Source organism: Lipotes vexillifer, unplaced genomic scaffold (assembly GCF_000442215.2).
Source record: "Lipotes vexillifer unplaced genomic scaffold, Lipotes_vexillifer_v1.1 scaffold320, whole genome shotgun sequence".
Lineage (NCBI taxonomy): Eukaryota > Metazoa > Chordata > Mammalia > Artiodactyla > Lipotidae > Lipotes > Lipotes vexillifer.
The window spans coordinates 465,406-483,553 of NW_006785524.1; the positions used below are offsets into that span (position 1 = coordinate 465,406).

The window sequence follows — 18,148 nt, forward strand, 5'->3', positions numbered from 1 at the left end:
TTCCCTACAGATTCAGGAAGGAGACTCATATGCCTGTTCAACCCGGTCCTCTATGCAGCCATTACTAATAGACCACAGATGAAATCCACGTGCAGCTTCCCCCATGCACAGTGCCTTGACACACCTTGGTGACTTTGCTGTTCCTCATTTCCAGCTTTATCTTTGTTGTCTATCAACTATTGAGTACTTCTAGTGATCCTTACATCTTTAATCCCACTTAATTTTCAAAACAACCTGGAGAGGTATATAAACTCAGCCTTAGAAGGATCAAGTAACCATCTCAAGGTCACACAGTTACTGTGTATCACAGCAGGAGGTACAAACTCAGGTTCTTTGATGCCAAAGCTGATGTTCTTAAACTTGTTCTGTATTGCTTCTCTTCTCAGCCCAGTTCAAAGGGCACCTCCTCTGTGAAACTTCTCCTGCACGCTTCAAGAAAAATTTGTCACTTCTTCCTTAGAGTTGGCCAAGGCCTTTGTACATCTCCATTACAGCATGGCATTATACTTCAGTGATTTGAATATAGTATTCTTTGAGCTCCTCTGTGGCAGGAACTATGTCATATATATATATATGATATATATATATATATATATATATATCATATATATATATATATATATATATCCATATCCCTGGTAACTAGCACAGTGCCTAGGTAGGTTCTCAGTTGATGCATTTTGAATGATCATTAAAATCTGGTCACTGGACTTATTCAGCTGTGGATCTCTTTCTCAGTGTGTGGCCTTACTATATTAAAAACAATGCCAGGTTTAAACATGATCTTGATTAAAAATATTAAAAAGACCAAGCCAATAGTGAGATACATACTTCTGTTATTTGAAGGCCTTCTTGACATCATTTATTGAGGACTCTTAAACAGAAACCTAGTTATAAGATATTTAGCATATAAGGACACCTGACCTTTAGTTGATAACCACCCTCAAGTGTAAGGGAGGTAAAAGAGGTCAAATTAACTACACCCTGCTTATCAAGTGTCATATGTCATAGCACACATGATATTTGTTTAAATTGTAGCTCTTGTCCTATAACTGAAGGTGTGGTTTGGCTCACTGATGTGGCCTGAGTTCTGTCTGGGTTGATGATAGACACAGTGACACTCACCATTAATGGCGGCACATTCTGCAGAAACTCAGACTATTTAGTTCCCTGACATTTATTTCGCTATACATAATAATTTTGTGCAAATAAGACCCATTCTGCCAGAAAGGAGAATTATGGAATCTATGCAAACGTATGTGGCATATAGGGGGCTGATTGCATAGATAGGTGTAAATGAAGATGTACATGTAAGGTGAGGGTTTAGGGTTGAAATAATGATCTGGCGATATCTTAGGGCATTAGTCACAAGAGAGCTGCACCAATGTCTCAGGAGGAAATATCAGGTTTCACTGTGGTCTTCCCTGGAAAACACTGGAAGCTCATTATAAACTTCTATGTCAACTTGCAAAAGACAGATGGAGAAAGGAAGCACAGACCTTCTTATTTCATAGATACAAGAGCAGTCTTTCCATCTGTCATCACACCTTGGATATAAATAAGCACCAAATCTTATTAATTGGCACTTACCCGTAGTACTTCAATAACCTCACATACCTCCCCAGAGAAGGCTTGTCCGTTGAGGAGGTGCTCTGACCCTTGGCTATCCTCACTACCAAAGTGTAGCCGGACCTCCTCCAGCCGGTGGCTGTATGTCATGGGCCCTCCTGATACGTTGACCAAGTGCTCCTTGTCCAGGCGCAGGGACACATGTCTTCCAGTGTTGTACATGGTCCCACTGACCTGCAAGACAATGAGCAACAGGTCAAACAAGGCTCTCCTCCTTCCATTTCTCACAATTTCTCACTCAACCCAGCATGGTGCTTAGACCAATGCCTTTTGCTTCCTTTTGATAGGAAGACACTAGGCTAATTCCACATGTGGAGTAGGGAGTGACAGCCTCCCCAGAGAGCATTTCTGCCTTATCTGGCATCTATGGAACTTTCTGTGAGTCATAAGCCACATTATAATTTAGGAATCTGAGGTAGGAACTCAAAGGAAACCTCATCAACTGTGACTAATATTTTGGACATTGCACTTATAAAGAATTAACTTGTCTTCTTACCATAAATATTTGGAATGTAAAGATGCTGCAAAAGTTAAAATCTTATGTGTGAGAAATTGGAGAAAGCAGTTAGTAAGGATGAGATGCTACAAAGGCCAAAATAGAGACAAGTAAGCTAAAATGAGTGAATAGGAGCAAACCTTAGGGGGAGACCAAGGCTTAGGTTTGTAGTCTCAAGCATTCAGTATGGTGTGTCTTGGTTTAGGCCCCTCTCTAACCCCTGCAGCCAGAAACTGAAAAGAGTCAGAGCTCTGATACTTTCTTGCAGTTTGTGGCCTCAGTGTTAAGCTAAAGAGATTCATATAAGCTTCCCATTTCACAGACTTCCTATTCCATCTTGCTTCAGCCCCTGAAAGCTGAACCTTACTGCTTGGGGTTTCTTTCCCTCCTTTTCTCTTGAACTTGATGCTCAGCTTCATTTTGTTGATTATGACCTTAGAACTTCTCAACACTTGATTCTAGAACACTGATTCCTACCTGTGAGTCTATTGTCTTAGTCTTCTGGGTTGACTTAGCTCTAGGAGCAGATTGAAAACTTAAGGGAGACTTTGAGTGGGTCTGGATGGAATGCTTCTGGGCTATGGCTTGCTGAGCTACTTGGATTTTCTACCTGCTTACTCTGACTCCTTTGGGCCCAGCCCTAGAGATTCTTTAAGGCAGCGGTCCCCAAAATTTTGGCACCAGGGACCGGTTTTGTGGAAGACAATTTTTTCCCACGGACTGGGGGAGTGAATGTTTCCAGATGATTCAAGTGCATTACATTTATCGTGCAGTTTATTTTTATTATTATTACATTGTAATATATAATGAAATAATTATACAACTAACCATAATGCAGAATCGGTGGGAGTCCTGAGCCTGTTTTCACTTACCACTCACAGATAGGGTTTTGATATGAGTCTGCAAGCAATTGATTTATTATTGTCCCTGTGCAGTCAAACCTCTCTACTAATGATAATCTGTATTTTCAACCACTCCCCAGAGCTAGCATTACTGCCTCAGCTCTACCTCAGATCATCAGGCATTAGATTCTCATAAGGAGTGCACAACCTAGATCCCTCACGTGTGCAGTTCACAGTAGGGCTTACACTCCTATGAGAATCTAATGCAGTGCTGATCTGACAGGAGGCAGAGCTCAGGTAATGTGAGTTCAGGTAATGTGAGTGATGGGGAGCAGCTGAAAATACAGATGAAGCTTTGCTCACTCGCCTGCCGCTCACCTCCAGTTCTGCAGCCTGGTTCCTAACAGGACACAGACTGGTACCAGTCCGTGGCCCAGGAGTTGGGGACCCATGCTTTAAGGGATTCATGTAACTTCTGACAACTTCATTAGATATGGTTTTCATATATTTGCTCTATAGCATTAACCTTACCCGCCCCTCCACCTTTCTGGCACTAGTCTTGTGAATAATCAGTTAGTTTAGTTCTGTAGATTTCTCACTGTGACAGAGACAGCATTGTTTACCAAAATACTCCCCTGACTCACTATAGCACCATCTTGCTGTAAGGTGGATCCCATGTGCTGATGTTGGCCATGGTCTGTGAGGGGACATGACAAACGAAACAGTGAAAAGCTTATGTAAGATTCTCCAGTCTCTTTCTTCCTCTGCTTCATCAATCAACGGGCAATGTGGAAAGTTGTAAATGTGGTATAGCTACAAGATGGAGGCTGTGTCAGCCTGAGTCGCTGGCAGATTGCAAAAATGACTATTATTCTTCCACTCCTTGTAACTACACTACTTATAATGTGACCTTATAGCTGTTCCCATCAAGATAGGGCCGTCTGTTTCTCCACCCCTTGAATCTGGACTGGTCTTGTCACTTGCTTTGGCCAATAGCACGTAGTGGATACAACATGCTTATTCTGAGAGTAGGCCTCTAGAGGGCTTGCACATGTCCTTACTCCTTTTTGGAAACTCGAGACCACCATGCAAACAAGCCTGGGCTAGCCTGCTGGAGGATGATCCAGAGTGAGGAGAACCATCCCAGGAGAAGCCATCCTAGGCTGGCCATTCCACGACTGATCCACCAGTTGACTGTCTTAGTCTGGCCTGGACCAGAAGAATTTCCCACAGACCATAGCTTCCCATATACTGGGGAGCTAAAAATTTGGTTGTTTTCAGTCCCTAAACTTTGAGATAGTTTGTTATAGAGAAAAACTAACTGATATACACTAAGTCAATCATCTTCTCTGTCATGTGACTCTGGAACTATCAACAGAAACTCTGGACAGTCTTTGTTGAGTAGCTGAACTAGAAGGTCACTTGGGGCTCAGACAGTCAGTCTGCTAATCAGCTGGAAAGTCATACCAGAACAAGAGAAGAAAGCAGCAGATATGCCAAGAGTGACAGAGGAAACCATGCAGAGAGAGAATTAGAGAGAATATCTACTTCACCTTCAGAAACCCTTTGTATCTCTTTGTTCCAGTTCCTTCATGAGGCCTGGGCTATACTTTCTCTGATACTTTACATCTTACAAAGGGATTTATTTTTTCTTAAGTTATCTATTCCTTGCAACCAAATGATCCCTATCAAAGACTCTATGCCTGTTCTCCAGTCTCAAATAAATGTATATTTAGTCAGTATGACATAATGAGAGTTTGTTTTCTTTTCTTGTCCCAATTTATGACTTTCTTTGCAGTAAAATGATAGAGATAGATTTGTGCTTGACACTGCATTCATCTTTAAGCAAAATTTATTTTTTCTACTTATTAAGATAATATACAGGTATTATACATGGTTAGGAAGACCCAGAACAGCACAATGAAATAAAAATTAGCCAAAATTCTACAGTAAACCAATAATCACCACTAATATTTTGGTATATAACTTTTCACACTCATAACCGTATATATCTATATTTTAATGGGATCATTTTATATGTGTGATAATAAATGCTTTTCACATACAAGGGTATATGATTTTATATATATATATATATTATATAATAATTTAATATATATAAATTTATATATTTAATATATTATACACATGTATAATATATTTAATATATTTGTTACATATGTATACATTTATATATATATAAATATATATAGTAAATATATATTATTTTTAGTCACATGAATATTTCTAGGTTATTAAGTGTTCTTTTGCAATATCACTTTGAAATAGCTTCATAATATTCCACTGTAAACATATATGACTTATTATTGAATCTTTACAGCCCTTTCACTTTTTCACTATTGTTAAAAAATATTGCAAGGAGATATAGAGAGCAAACTAGTGGTTACCAGTGGGGAGAGGGAAGGAGGGAGGAGCAATTTAGGCATAGTAGAAAAAAAGGGTCAACATGGGATTATATGAAATCATCTTTGTGAAACTTTTGAAAATTGTAAAGCACTACACAATTTAAAGAATCTTTCACTCAATTAAAAAAAAATACTGCAATGAACATCCTTATGGATAAACATTTTTACTAGTGCAGATATTTCATTAGGAAAACTCTGGGTCAGACTGTGTACACATTATTACAGTGCTTATTATCTAATGCAAAATCCATTTGCTGTGGAATGTAGATCCCACAGAGCAGGGCTGGATCTCAAATTCTCTTCAAATTGCATTAATTCAACAAGCAACATTCATGGGACCCTATAGTATGCAAGACTGCATAACAGGAGCTGGTTCAAATTCTTATAGGATATGTGCTCTGTTCCAATGAGCAAGTATATCAGGCTTCCCTGTACTTCTAAAAATCCTCTCAATGTGTCTGTCTAATGTTCCTAAGAAAATTGTTGCCCATTGAAGCAAGGCAGGGACCATGTCCTATGCTTGTCTGCATTTTCCCAGTAATTAACATAATGGCACACAGTAGAGAGAAGAATAAAGGACTCTTGAGTCAAAAAATTCCCAGTCTGCCTCTTGGTGACCTTGAGTAGTTCAGTTAATTACTTGAAGCCTCAGTTTTCTTAACTGTAAAATAGAGATAAGATAATTTCCCCTATGAAAATGAGGGATAAAAAACTATAAGCCTTATAGAGAATGAATATAAGAATGATAGAGATAAATCCCTCCTTATCAGTAATTACTTATTGATTCCACTTACATGAAGTCCTAGAGTAGTCAAAATCATAAAGATAGAAAGTAGAACGGTAGTTGCCAGGGGTGGGGTGCAGAGAGGAATGGGAGTTATTGTTTAATGGACATAGAGTTACAGTTTTGCAAGATGAAAAAAAATCTGGAGATGGACGGTGGTTGTACTTAATACTGATGAAATGTTTAAGTAAAAATGGTTAAGATGTGTATTTTACACACATAAAAATTGGAAAAAATTCCCTGATGAGTTTGTTGTGAGAATTAATACATTTAATGGTCAAACATTTTCATTCTTTTCCTTCATTTACTTTTTTTTTTTTGCAATACACGGCCTCTCACCACTGTGACCTCTCTCGCTGTGGAGCACAGGCTCCGAAAGCGCAGGCCCAGCGGCCATGGCTCATGGGGCCAGCCACTCCACAGCATGTGGGATCCTCCCAGGCCGGGGCACGAACCCGTGTCCCCTGCATCGGCAGGCGGACTATCAACCACTGCACCACCAGGGAAGCCCATCCTTAATCTACTTTTGAAAATGGGTGCCTAGCTGACCTTGCGGGACCTGTGTTGATCTTACCCACTTCCCATAGCCCAGTGGAATATAGTGTTGCTTTCTAAAAGTCACAATGAAGAACTTTTACTAATTTCTGCATTGTGGTGATTCACTTGTCTCTCATTTTGGATTTTAAAGCTCCAGTTGTGGGTAGCATCCAAGATCATTTTGAAGGCCATGAAGCAAACATGAAACCAGGGTAATCAGGAATAAACCAGTGTGCTTTCTAGTTCTTCCACTCCATACTTCCATACTCCTTCTATTTCCATGGCTCTATCTTCATTCATTCATCTGACTGTGTGCTAGGAGCTGAGGATAGTGTGGTGAGTAAAACCAGGCATGGTCCCCGCCCTCATGGAGCTTACAATCTCCATTATAAAGACAACAGAGTGGGAGAAGGAAGTTATGGGGAATCCATCTGAAATTCTACCATTTGCGTATGTGTTCTCACAATTAGAGGCAACACACCTATTCCCCCACCCTTCCCCCAGACATTGAAATAACATTAATTTATATTAATCAAAAAAAGCTGTGTAACCAGGGTATGGTGTGTTGCACTTTAATTTTTTAAAAAAGGCTTGACAATATTATGTATGATATCTGATGGTACACCTGTTTTACCTGTAATGCTAATTACAGTGTTTCCAATGAACTATCTTGGTGTGCAGCATGTTGGAAAAAGTTGTATTATGTAGACCAGGAAACAGAACTGAATGGAGACGGTGAAGCTGCAGGGGATATCCAGGTTGCCTATGGCTGCCTCACACTTGTCCTTTTTGTTTTATTTTAATTCGCTACAAAATGAGATGAGAGATACGATGCCCATGTAAGTGAGAGAAGTAAGAGTGGTCTGTGAATGCTCAGTGACTTGTCTAGGATCATACAGCTAGCAGTGGTGGCAAACCCAGGTCTCCTGATTCCAAGTCTAATGATTTTTTTTTCCCCACGGAAAATAATTTTGTTCATTGTTTTTCATTTATTTTAACATCTTTATTGGGGAATAATTGTTTTACAATGGTGTGCTAGTTTCTGTTTCATAACAAAGTGAATCAGCCATACATATACATATATCCTCAAATTTCCTCCCTTTTGCTTCTCCCTCCCACCTTCCCTATCCCACCCCTCTGGGTGGTCACAAAGCACTACCGAGCTGATCTCCCTGTGCTATGCGGCTGTTTCCCATTAGCTATCTATTTTGCATTTGGTAGTATATATAAGTCCATGTCACTCTCGCACTTCGTCCCAGCTTACCCATCCGCCTCCCCATGTCTTCAAGTCAATTCTCCATTTATTCCTGTCCTGCCCCTAGGTTCTTCATAACCTTTTTTTTTTTCTTTCTTTTTTAGATTCCATATATATGTGTTAGCATACAGAATTTGTTTTTCTCTTTCTGACTTACTTCACTCTGTATGACAGATTCTGGGTCCATCCACCTCACTACAAATAACTCAATTTCTTTTCATTTTATGGCTAAGTAATATTCCATTGTATATATGTGACACATTTTCTTTATCCATTCATCTGTCGATGAACACTTCGGTTGTTTCCATATCCTGATTATTGTAAATAGAGCTGCAAAGAACATTTTGCTACATGACTCTTTTTGAATTATGGTTTTCTCAGGGTATATGCCCAGTAGTGGGATTGCTGGGTCATAAGGTAGTTTTATTTTTAGTTTTTTAAGGAACCATCATACTGTTCTCCATAGTGGCTGCATCAATCTACATTCCCACCAATAGTGCAAGAACGTTCCCTTTTCTCCCTACCCTCTGAAGCAATTATTGTTTGTAGATTTTTTGATGATGGCCATTCTGACAGGTGAGAGGTGATACCTCATTGTAGTTTTCATTTGCATTTCTCAAATGATTAGTGATGTTGAGCAATCTTTCATGTGTTTGTTGGCAATCTATATATCTTCTTTAGAGAAATGTCTGTTTAGGTCTGCTACCCATTTTTCGATTGGATTGTTTGTTTTTTTGATGCTGAGTTGCATGAACTGCTTGTAAATTTTGGAGATTAATCCTTTGTCCATTGCTTCATTTGCAAATATTTTCTCCCATTCTAAGAGTTGTCTTTTCATCTTGTTTATGATTTCCTTTGCTGTGCAAAAGCTTTTAATTTTCATTAGGTCCCATTTGTTTATTTTTGTTTTTATTTCGATTTCTCTAGGAGGTGGTTCAAAAAGGACATTGCTGTGATTCATGTCATAGAGTGTTCTGCCTATGTTTTCCTCTAAGAGTTTGATAGTGTCTGGCATTACTTTCAGGTCTTTAATACATTTTGAGCTTATTTTTGTGTATGGTGTTAGGAAATGTTCTAATTTCATTCTTTTACATGTAGCTGTCCAGATTTCCTAGCACCACGTATTGAAGAGGCTGTCTTTTCTCAACTATATATTCTTGCCTTCTTTATCAAAAATAAGGGGACCATACGTGTGTGGGTTTACGTCTGGGCTTTCTATCTTGTTTCATTGATCTATATTCCTGTTTTTGTGCAAGTACCATATTGTCTTGATTACTGTAGCTTTGTCATATAGTCTGAGGTGAGGGAGCCTGTTTCCTCCAGCTCCGTTTTTCTTTCTCAAGATTTCTTTGGATATTTGGGGTCTTTTCTGTTTCCATACAAATTGTGAGATTTTTGTTCTAGTTCTGTGAAAAATGCCAGTGGTAGTTAGATAGCAATTGCATTGAATTTGTAGATTGCTTTTGATAGTAGAGTCATTTTCACAATGTTGATTCTTCCAATCCAAGAACACAGTATATCTCTCTATCTGTTTGTATCATCTTTAATTTCGTTCATCAGTGTCATAATTTTCTGCATACAGGTCTTTTGTCTCCTTAGGTAGGTTTATTCCTAGATATTTTATTCTTTCTGTTGGAAAGGTAAATGTGTTTCCTTAATTTTTCTTTCAGATTTTTCATCATTAGTGTATAGGAATGCAAGAGATTTCTATGCATTAATTTTGTATCCTGCTACTTTACCAAATTCATTGATTAGCTCTAGTAGTTTTCTGGTACTATCTTTAGGATTCTCTATGTATAGTATCATGTCATTGCAAACAGTGACAGTTTTAATTATTTTTTTCTGATTTGGATTCTTTTATTTCCTATTCTTCTCTGCTTGCTGTGGCTAAAACTTCCAAACTATTGTGAATAATAGTGGTGAGAGTGGGCAACCTTGTCTTGTTCCTTATCTTAGTGGAAATGGTTTCAGTTTTTCACCATTGAGGATGATGTTGGCTGTGGGTTTGTCATATATGGCCTTTATTATGTTGAGGTAAGTTCCCTCTATGCCTACTATCTGGAGGGTTTTTATCATAAGTCAGTGTTGAATTTTGTCAAAAGCTTTTTCTTCATCTATTGAGGTGATCATATAGTTTTTATCCTTCAATTTGTTTATATGGTGTATCACATTGGTTGATTTGTATATATTGAATTATTCTTGCATTCCTGGGATAAACCCCACTTGATTATGGTGTATGATCCTTTCAATGTGCTGTTGGATTCTGTTTGCTAGTATTTTGTTGACGATTTTTGCATCTATGTTCATCAGTGATATTGGCCTTTTCTTTCTTTGTAACATCTTTATCTGGTTTTGGTATCAGGGTGATGGTGGCCTCATAGAATGAGTTTGAGACTGTTCCTCCCTCTGCTGTATTTTGGAAGAGTTTGAGAAGGATAGGTGTTAGCCCTTCTCTAAATGTTTGATAGAATTCGCCTGTGAAGCCATCTGGTCCTAGGTTTTTGTGTGTTGGAAGATTTTTAATCACAGTTCCAATTTCAGGGCTTGGATTGGTCTCTTTGTATTTTCTATTTCTTCCTGGTTCAGTCTTAGATGGTTGTGCTTTTCTAAGAAGTTGTCCATTTCTTCCAGGTTGTCCATTTTATTGGCATATAGCTGCTTGTAGTAAACTCTCATGATCCTTTGTATTTCTGCAGTGTCAGTTGTTCCTTCTCCTTTTTCATTTCTAATTCTATTGATTTGTGTCTTCTCCCTTTTTTTCTTGATGAGTCTGGCTAATGCTTTATCAATTTTGTTTATCTTCTCAAAGAACCAGCTTTTAGTTTTATTGATCTTTGTTATTATTTTCTTCAATTCTTTTTCATTTATTTTTGATCTGATCTTTATGATTTCTTTCCTTCAGCTAACTGGGGTTTTTCTCTTCTTTCTTTTCTAATTGCTTTAGGTGTAAGGTTAGGTGTTTTATTTTAGATTTTTCTTGTTTCTTGAGGAAGGATTGTATTGCTATAAACTTCCCTCTTAGAACTGCTCTTGCTGCACCTCATAAGTTTTAGGTCGTCGTTTTTTCAATTGTCATTTGTTTCTAGGTATTTTCTGATTTCTTCTTTGATTTCTTCACTGATCTCTTGGTTATTAAGTAGTGTATTTTTTAGCCTCTATGTATTTTTATTTTTTGCAGATTTTTTCCTGTAATTGTTATCTAGTCTCAAAGTGTTGTGGTCAGAAAAGACACTTGATACAATTTCATTTTTAAAAATTTTACCAAGACTTGATTTGTAACCCAAGATATGATTTGTCCTTCAGGATGTTCCATGAGCACTTGAGAAGAAAGCGTATTCTGTTGTTTTTGGATGGAATGTCTTATAAATATCAATTAAGTCCACCTTGTTTAATGTATTTAAAGATTGTGTTTCCTGGGGCTTCCCTGGTGGCGCAGTGGTTGAGAATCCACATGCCGATGCAGGGGACACAGGTTTGTGCCCTGGTCCAGGAATATACCACATGCTGCGGAACGGCTGGGCCCATGAGCCATGGTTGCTGAGCCTGTGTGTCCAGATCCTGTGCTCCGCAATGGGAGAGGCCACAACAGTGAGAGGTCCGCATACTGCAAAAACACAAAACAAACAAAACAAACAAACAAACAAAAAATCTTGTGTTTCCTTATTTATTTTCATTTTGGATGATCTGTCCACTGGTGAACATGGGGTTTTAAACTCCCCTACTATGATTTTGTTACTGTAGATTTCCCCTTTTATGGCTGTTAGCATTTGCCTTATGTATTGAGGTGCTCCTATTTTGGGTGCATAAATGTTTATAATTGTTATATGTTCTTGGATTGATCCCTTGATCATTATGTAGTGTTCTTCTTTGTCTCTTGTAACAGTCTTTGTTTTAAAGTCTATTTTGTATGATATGAGAATTGCTACTCCAGCTTTCTCTTGATTTCCATTTGCATGGATTATCTTTTTCCATCCCCTCACTTTCAGTCTGTATGTGTCCCTAGGTCTGGAATGGGTCTCTTGCAGAGAGCATATATATGGGTCTTGTTTTTCTATCCATTCAGCCAGTCTATGTCTTTTGGTTGGAGCATTTAATCCATTTACATTTAAGGTAATTATCAATATATGTGTTCCTATTACCATTTTCTTAATTGTTTTGGGTTTGTTATTGTAGGTCTTTTCCTTCTCTTGTGTTTCCTGCCTAGAGGAGTTCCTTTTGCATTTGTTGTAAAGCTGGTTTGGTGATGCTGAATTTTCTTAACTTTTGCTTGTCTGTAAAGCTTTTAATTTCTCCATCAAATCTGAATGAGATCCTTCTGGGTAGAGTAATCTTGGTTGTAGGTTTTTCCCTTTCATCACTTTAAATATGGCCTGCCACTCCATTCTGGCTTGCAGAGTTTCTGCTGAAAGATCAGCTGTTAACATTATTGGGATTCCTTTGTGTGCTATTTGTTGTTTTCCCCTTGTTGCTTTTAATATTTTTTCTTTGTATTTAATTTTTGATAGTTTGATTAATAGGTGTCTTGGCCTGTTTCTCCTTGGATTTATCCTGTATCAAATATACATTATTACAAACTGGCTCTCCTTCCATATGATTGACATTTGGAGAACAATTTTAGTATTACTGACTTTTAAAATTATATAATATAGAAAAAAATATATATATATACTATATAATTACATATATGTGTGGTGTCAACACAACTGGTTAGGAGCTGTTTGAACAAGATGTAGTAAAGAAATCAAATGGGACTTGAAGGTAAATTTGATGGTTAATTTTATGTGTTAACTTGTCTCAGCCATGGTGCCTGGATAATTGACCAAACATTATTTTGGATATTTCTGTGAGGGTAGTTTTGTATGAGATAAACGTTTAAGTCAGTGGGCTTTGAATAAAGCAGAGTTCCCCTCATAATATGGGTGGGCCTCATTCAGTCAGTTGCAAGTCTGAAAAGAACAAAAAGAATGGCCTCTCTAGAGCAAAAAGTAATTCTGCAGTAATTGACCTTAGGACTTGAACTACAGAATCAACTGTTTCTTGGATCTCCATCCTGCCAGCACACCCTACAGATTACAGACGTGCAGCCTCCATAATCAAATGAGCCAATTCCTTAAATAAATCTTTTTCTACATGTATATACTCATTGTATTAATTCTGTGTCTCTGGAGAACCCTGACTAATATAAGTAATCCCAAACACTCTGGGGGGTTACTAGGCTATCAACCCATATTTGAAGAAAGTATTGTTAGGTAATCAGTTGTGCAATCAAATAATTCCCAGTAGTTAAAAGTACAGGCTTTAGAGTCAGAGACATGTAGGATCAAGCCCTGGCTCCCTCGTTCATGGGATGCTTGCCTGAAGCATGTGACAAAAGCTAAAATTAAGAAAATTGAAATTGTATCAAGTATTTTTTCTGACCACAACACTTTGAGACTAGATATCAATTACAGGAAAATATATGTAAAAACTACAAACACATGGAGTCTAAAGAATACACCACTTAATAAACAAGAGATCAATGAGAAATCAAAGAGGAAATCAGAAAATACCTAGAAACAAATGACAATGAAAACACGATGACCCAAAACCTATGAGATGCAACAAAAGCAGTTCTAAGAGGAAAGTTAATATCAATACAATCCTTCCTCAAGAAACAAGAAACATCTAAAATAAAAAACCTAACTTTACACCTAAATCAATTAGAGAACAAAGAACAGAAAAAAACCAAAGTTACCAGAAAGAAATAAATCATAAAGATCACTTCAGAAATAAATGAAAAATAAATAAAGGAAAGAATAGCAAAGATCAATAAAACTAAAAACTGGTTCTTTGAGAGGATAAACAAAATTGAAAAACCATTAGCCAGATTCATCAAGAAAAAAAGGGAGAAGACTCAAATCAATAGGATTAGAAATGAAAACGGAGAAGGAACAACTGACACTGCAGAAATATAAAGGATGATGTCAATAAAATGGACAACTTGGAAGCAATGGACACAGTCTTAGAAAAACACAACCATCCAAGACTGAACCAGGAAGAAACAGAAAATATAACCAGACCAATCACAAGCACTGAAATTGGAACTGTGATTAAAAATCTTCCAACAAACAAAAGCCCAGAACCAGATGGCTTCACAGGCGAATTCTATCAAACATTTAGAGAAGAGATAACACCTATCCTTCTCAAAGTCTTCCAAATATAGCAGAGGGAGGAACACTCCCAAACTCAATCTACAAGGCCACCATCATCCTGATACCAAAACCAGACAAAGATGTCACAAAGAAAGAAAAATACAGGCCAATATCACTGATGAATATAGATGCAAAAATCATCAACAAAATACTAGCAAACAGAATCCAACAGCACATTAAAAGGATCATACACAATTATCAAGTGGAGTTTATCCCAGGAATCGAAGCATTCTTCAACATATGCAAATCAATCAATGTGATACACCATATTAACAAATTGAAGGATAAAAACCATATGATCATCTCAATACGTGCAGAAAAAGCCTTTGAAAAAATTCAACACCCATTTATGATAAAAACCCTCAAGAGAGTAGGCATGGAGGGAAGGTTCCTCAATGTAATACAGGCCATGTATGACAAACCCACAGCCAACATCGTCCTCAATGGTGAAAAACTGAAAGCATTTCCACTAAGATCAGGAACAAGACAAGGTTGCCCACTCTCACCACTATTATTCAATATAGTTTTGGAAGTTTTAGCCACAGCAATCGAGAAGAAAAAGAAATAAAAGGAATCCAAATCAGAAAAGAAGAAATAAAGCTGTCACTGTTTGCAGATGACATGATACTATACATAGAGAATCCTAAAGATACTACCAGAAAACTACTAGAGCTAATCAATGAGTTTGGTAAAGTATCAGGATACAAAATTAATGCACAGAAATCTCTTGCATTCCTATACACTAATGATGAAAATTCTGAAAGTGAAATCAAGAAAACACTCCTATTTACCATTGCAACAAAAAGAATTAAATATCTCGGAATAAACATACCTAAGGAGACAAAAGACCTGTATGCAGAAAATTATAAGACACTGATGAACAAAATTAAAGATGATACAAATAGATGGAGAGATATACTGTGTTTTTGTATTGGAAGAATCAACATTGTGAAAATGACTCTACTACCCAAAGAAATCTACAGATTCAATGTAATCTGTAGCAAACTACCAATGGCATTTTTCACAGAACTAGAACAAAAAAAATCTCACAATTTTTATGGAAACACAAAAGACCCTGAGTAGCCAAAGCAATCTTGAGATAGAAAAATGGAGCTGGAGGAATCAGGGTCCCTGATGTCAGACTATACTACAAAGCTACAGTAATCAAGACAGTATGGTACTGGAACAAAAACAGAAAGATAGATCAATGGAATAGGATAGAAAGCCCAGAGATAAACCCAGGCACTTATGGTCACCTTATCTTTGATAAAGGAGGGAAGAATATACAGTGGAGAGAAGACAGCCTCTTCAGTAAGTGGTGCTGAGAAAACTGGACATATACATGTAAAAGAATGAAATTACAACACTCCCTAACACCATACACAAAACTAAACTCAAAATGGATTAAAGACCTAAATGTAATGTCAGACACTCTCAAACTCTTAGAGGAAAACATAGACAGAACACTCTATGACATAAATCACAGCAAGATCCTTTTTGACCCACCTCCTAGAGAAATGGAAATAAAAACAAAAATAAACAAATTGTACCAAATGAAACTTAAAAGCTTTTGCACAGCAGAGGAAACCATAAACAAGATGAAAAGACACCCCTCAGAATGGGAGAAAATATTTGCAAATGAAGCAATGGACAAAGGATTAATCTCCAAAATTTACAAGCAGCTCCTGCAGCTCAATATCAAAAAAACAAACAACTCAATCCAAAAATGGGCAGAAGATCTAAATAGACATTTCTCCAAAGAAGATATATGGATTGCCAACAAACACATGAAAGTATACTCAACCTCATTAATCATTAGAGAAATGCAAATCAAAACTACAATGAGATATCATCTCACACCAGTCAGAACGGCCATCATCAAAAATCTACAAACAATAAGTGCTGGAGAGGGTGTTGAGAAAAGGGGACCCTCTTGTACTGTTGTTGGGAATGTAAATTAATACAGCCACTATGGAGAACCCTATGGATGTTCCTTAAAGAACTAAAAGTAGAACTACCATACGACCCAGTAATCCCAATACTGGGCATATACTCTGAGAAAACCATAATTCAAAAAGAGTCATGTACCACAATGTTCATTGCAGCTCTATTTAAAATAGGCAGGACATGGAAGCAAACTAAGTGTCCATTGACAGATGAATGGATAAAGAAGAAGTGGCTCATATATACAGTGGAATATTACTCAGCCATAAAAAGAAATGAAATTGAGTTATTTGTAGTGAGGTGGATGGACCTAGAGTCTGTCATACAGAGTGAAATAAGTCAGAAAGAGAAAATAGATACCGTATGCTAACACATATATATGGAATTTAAAAAATGGTCATGTAGAACCTAGGGGCAAGACGGGAATAAAGACACAGACCTACTAGAGAATGGACTTGAGGTTACAGGGAGGGGGAAGGGTAAGCTTTGACAAAGTGAGAGAGTGGCATGGATATATATACACTACCAAACGTAAAATAGATAGCTAGTAGGAAGCAAAAACATAGCACAGGGAGATCAGCTCGGTGCTTTGTGACCACCTAGAGGGGTGAGATAGGGATGATGGGAGGGAAGAAGATGCCAGAGGGAAGAGATATGGGGACATATGTATATGTATAACTGATTCACTTTGTATAAAGCAGAAACTAACACACCATTGTAAAGCAATTATACTCCAATAAAGATGTTAAAAAAATAATGTATGTCTGAGTTATAGAACAATTGTAAAGAAACAATTTAACTTATTTTTTCCATCAAAAGATATATGCACAACAAGGTAGATTTATCCTTGAGTTTGCACGGGGTATCAGATGTGATTCTGGAACAAGCCCCTCAGGTTGTCAAACTTCCTGTTACCAGATTGGAAAAAAAAAAAAAAAAAAAAGAGGAGGAGTATCTTTTTTAAAAAACTCAACTTTTTAGAAAGACTCAATTCACAAAATAACACTTTTTTTTTAATGGAGATTTTCTTTTTTTTTAATGGAGATAGCACTTGTAGGGTTGATGTTTATTGTGGATAGCTAAGCTTGAGTAAACCTTACCTTCAGAAATTAAAAAAGAGTCAATAAGTAGTTATTTGTTTGGTGTATTACAAAGCTTATGTGACATTTCCATTTCATTCTCTCTCAAGGCAGTCTGACTGAAATCTCTAAATACTCAGAAATAATTCCCCACAGCTTATACAGAAATGTAACACTACAAATGGAGTATCAGACAAGAAACAGAATTTCAACTGTGTAAAAGAGAGAGATGGCTATCTGACGTGCACAAGGCTACTGGCATTCAGTTGGTTGGGAGAGACAGGGTGGAGGGCACCCACACATTTTGAGGACTTACTATGTGTTAGATGCTGCATCAATTTATGGATCAGAAAACTAGGTACAGATAGGCTAAAGACTCTACTCAAGGTTATACGAGGAGCAAGCGAGGGCACTAGCACTCAAAATAAGACTTTATGACCCAAAACTCGTGGCCTTCGCACTGTCTCAGACAACACCTTCAAAGCTACCATAGAGATGCTGCACTCCATTTCTCACTGACTCTGTAAACTTTAGAAATTTGATAATGGTCCCAATTTATTTTTCTATATAGAGCTGGCAGAGGCTCTGCTCTCTCCTAACAGAGGAGCGCTGGCACTCTTGCCTTTAGGGTACAGTCTTCTCTAGCAGATTGTCTTTTACTGTAATTTGGGTGAATACATTGGGCTGATGGCTGTAACCCTAACACCGATGACAGCAGCAGTGATTGTGGTGTGTGCTAGGCCTTGTACTAGTATCTCCACTTAATCCCTACACTGCCCATGTGAGGAAGGCATTATTATCCATGTTCTACAGAGGAGGAGATGGAGGTTCAAAGGGGTTACATGACTTATCTAAAGCTGCAGAGTTAGAAATTGCCAGAGCCAGAATCCAGCCATGACCTGTTTGATTTCAAATTCTACAGCTCTTAAAAGAGAATAGGTCAGAAGTTGGCAGAAAGAGCGTTT

General features: G+C 37.5%; 1 protein-coding gene across 1 annotated transcript in view; it reads right to left on the reverse strand.

Annotated features, from left to right (window-relative positions):
• Positions 1-18,148, reverse strand: part of CA10 (carbonic anhydrase 10 (inactive)) — a 612,895-nt gene that overhangs the window by 110,078 nt on the left and 484,669 nt on the right. The window contains exon 5 of the mRNA XM_007457616.1: positions 1,618-1,803. Within this exon, the coding sequence (XP_007457678.1) occupies positions 1,618-1,803 (186 nt within the window). The remainder of the gene's footprint in view (positions 1-1,617; positions 1,804-18,148) is intronic.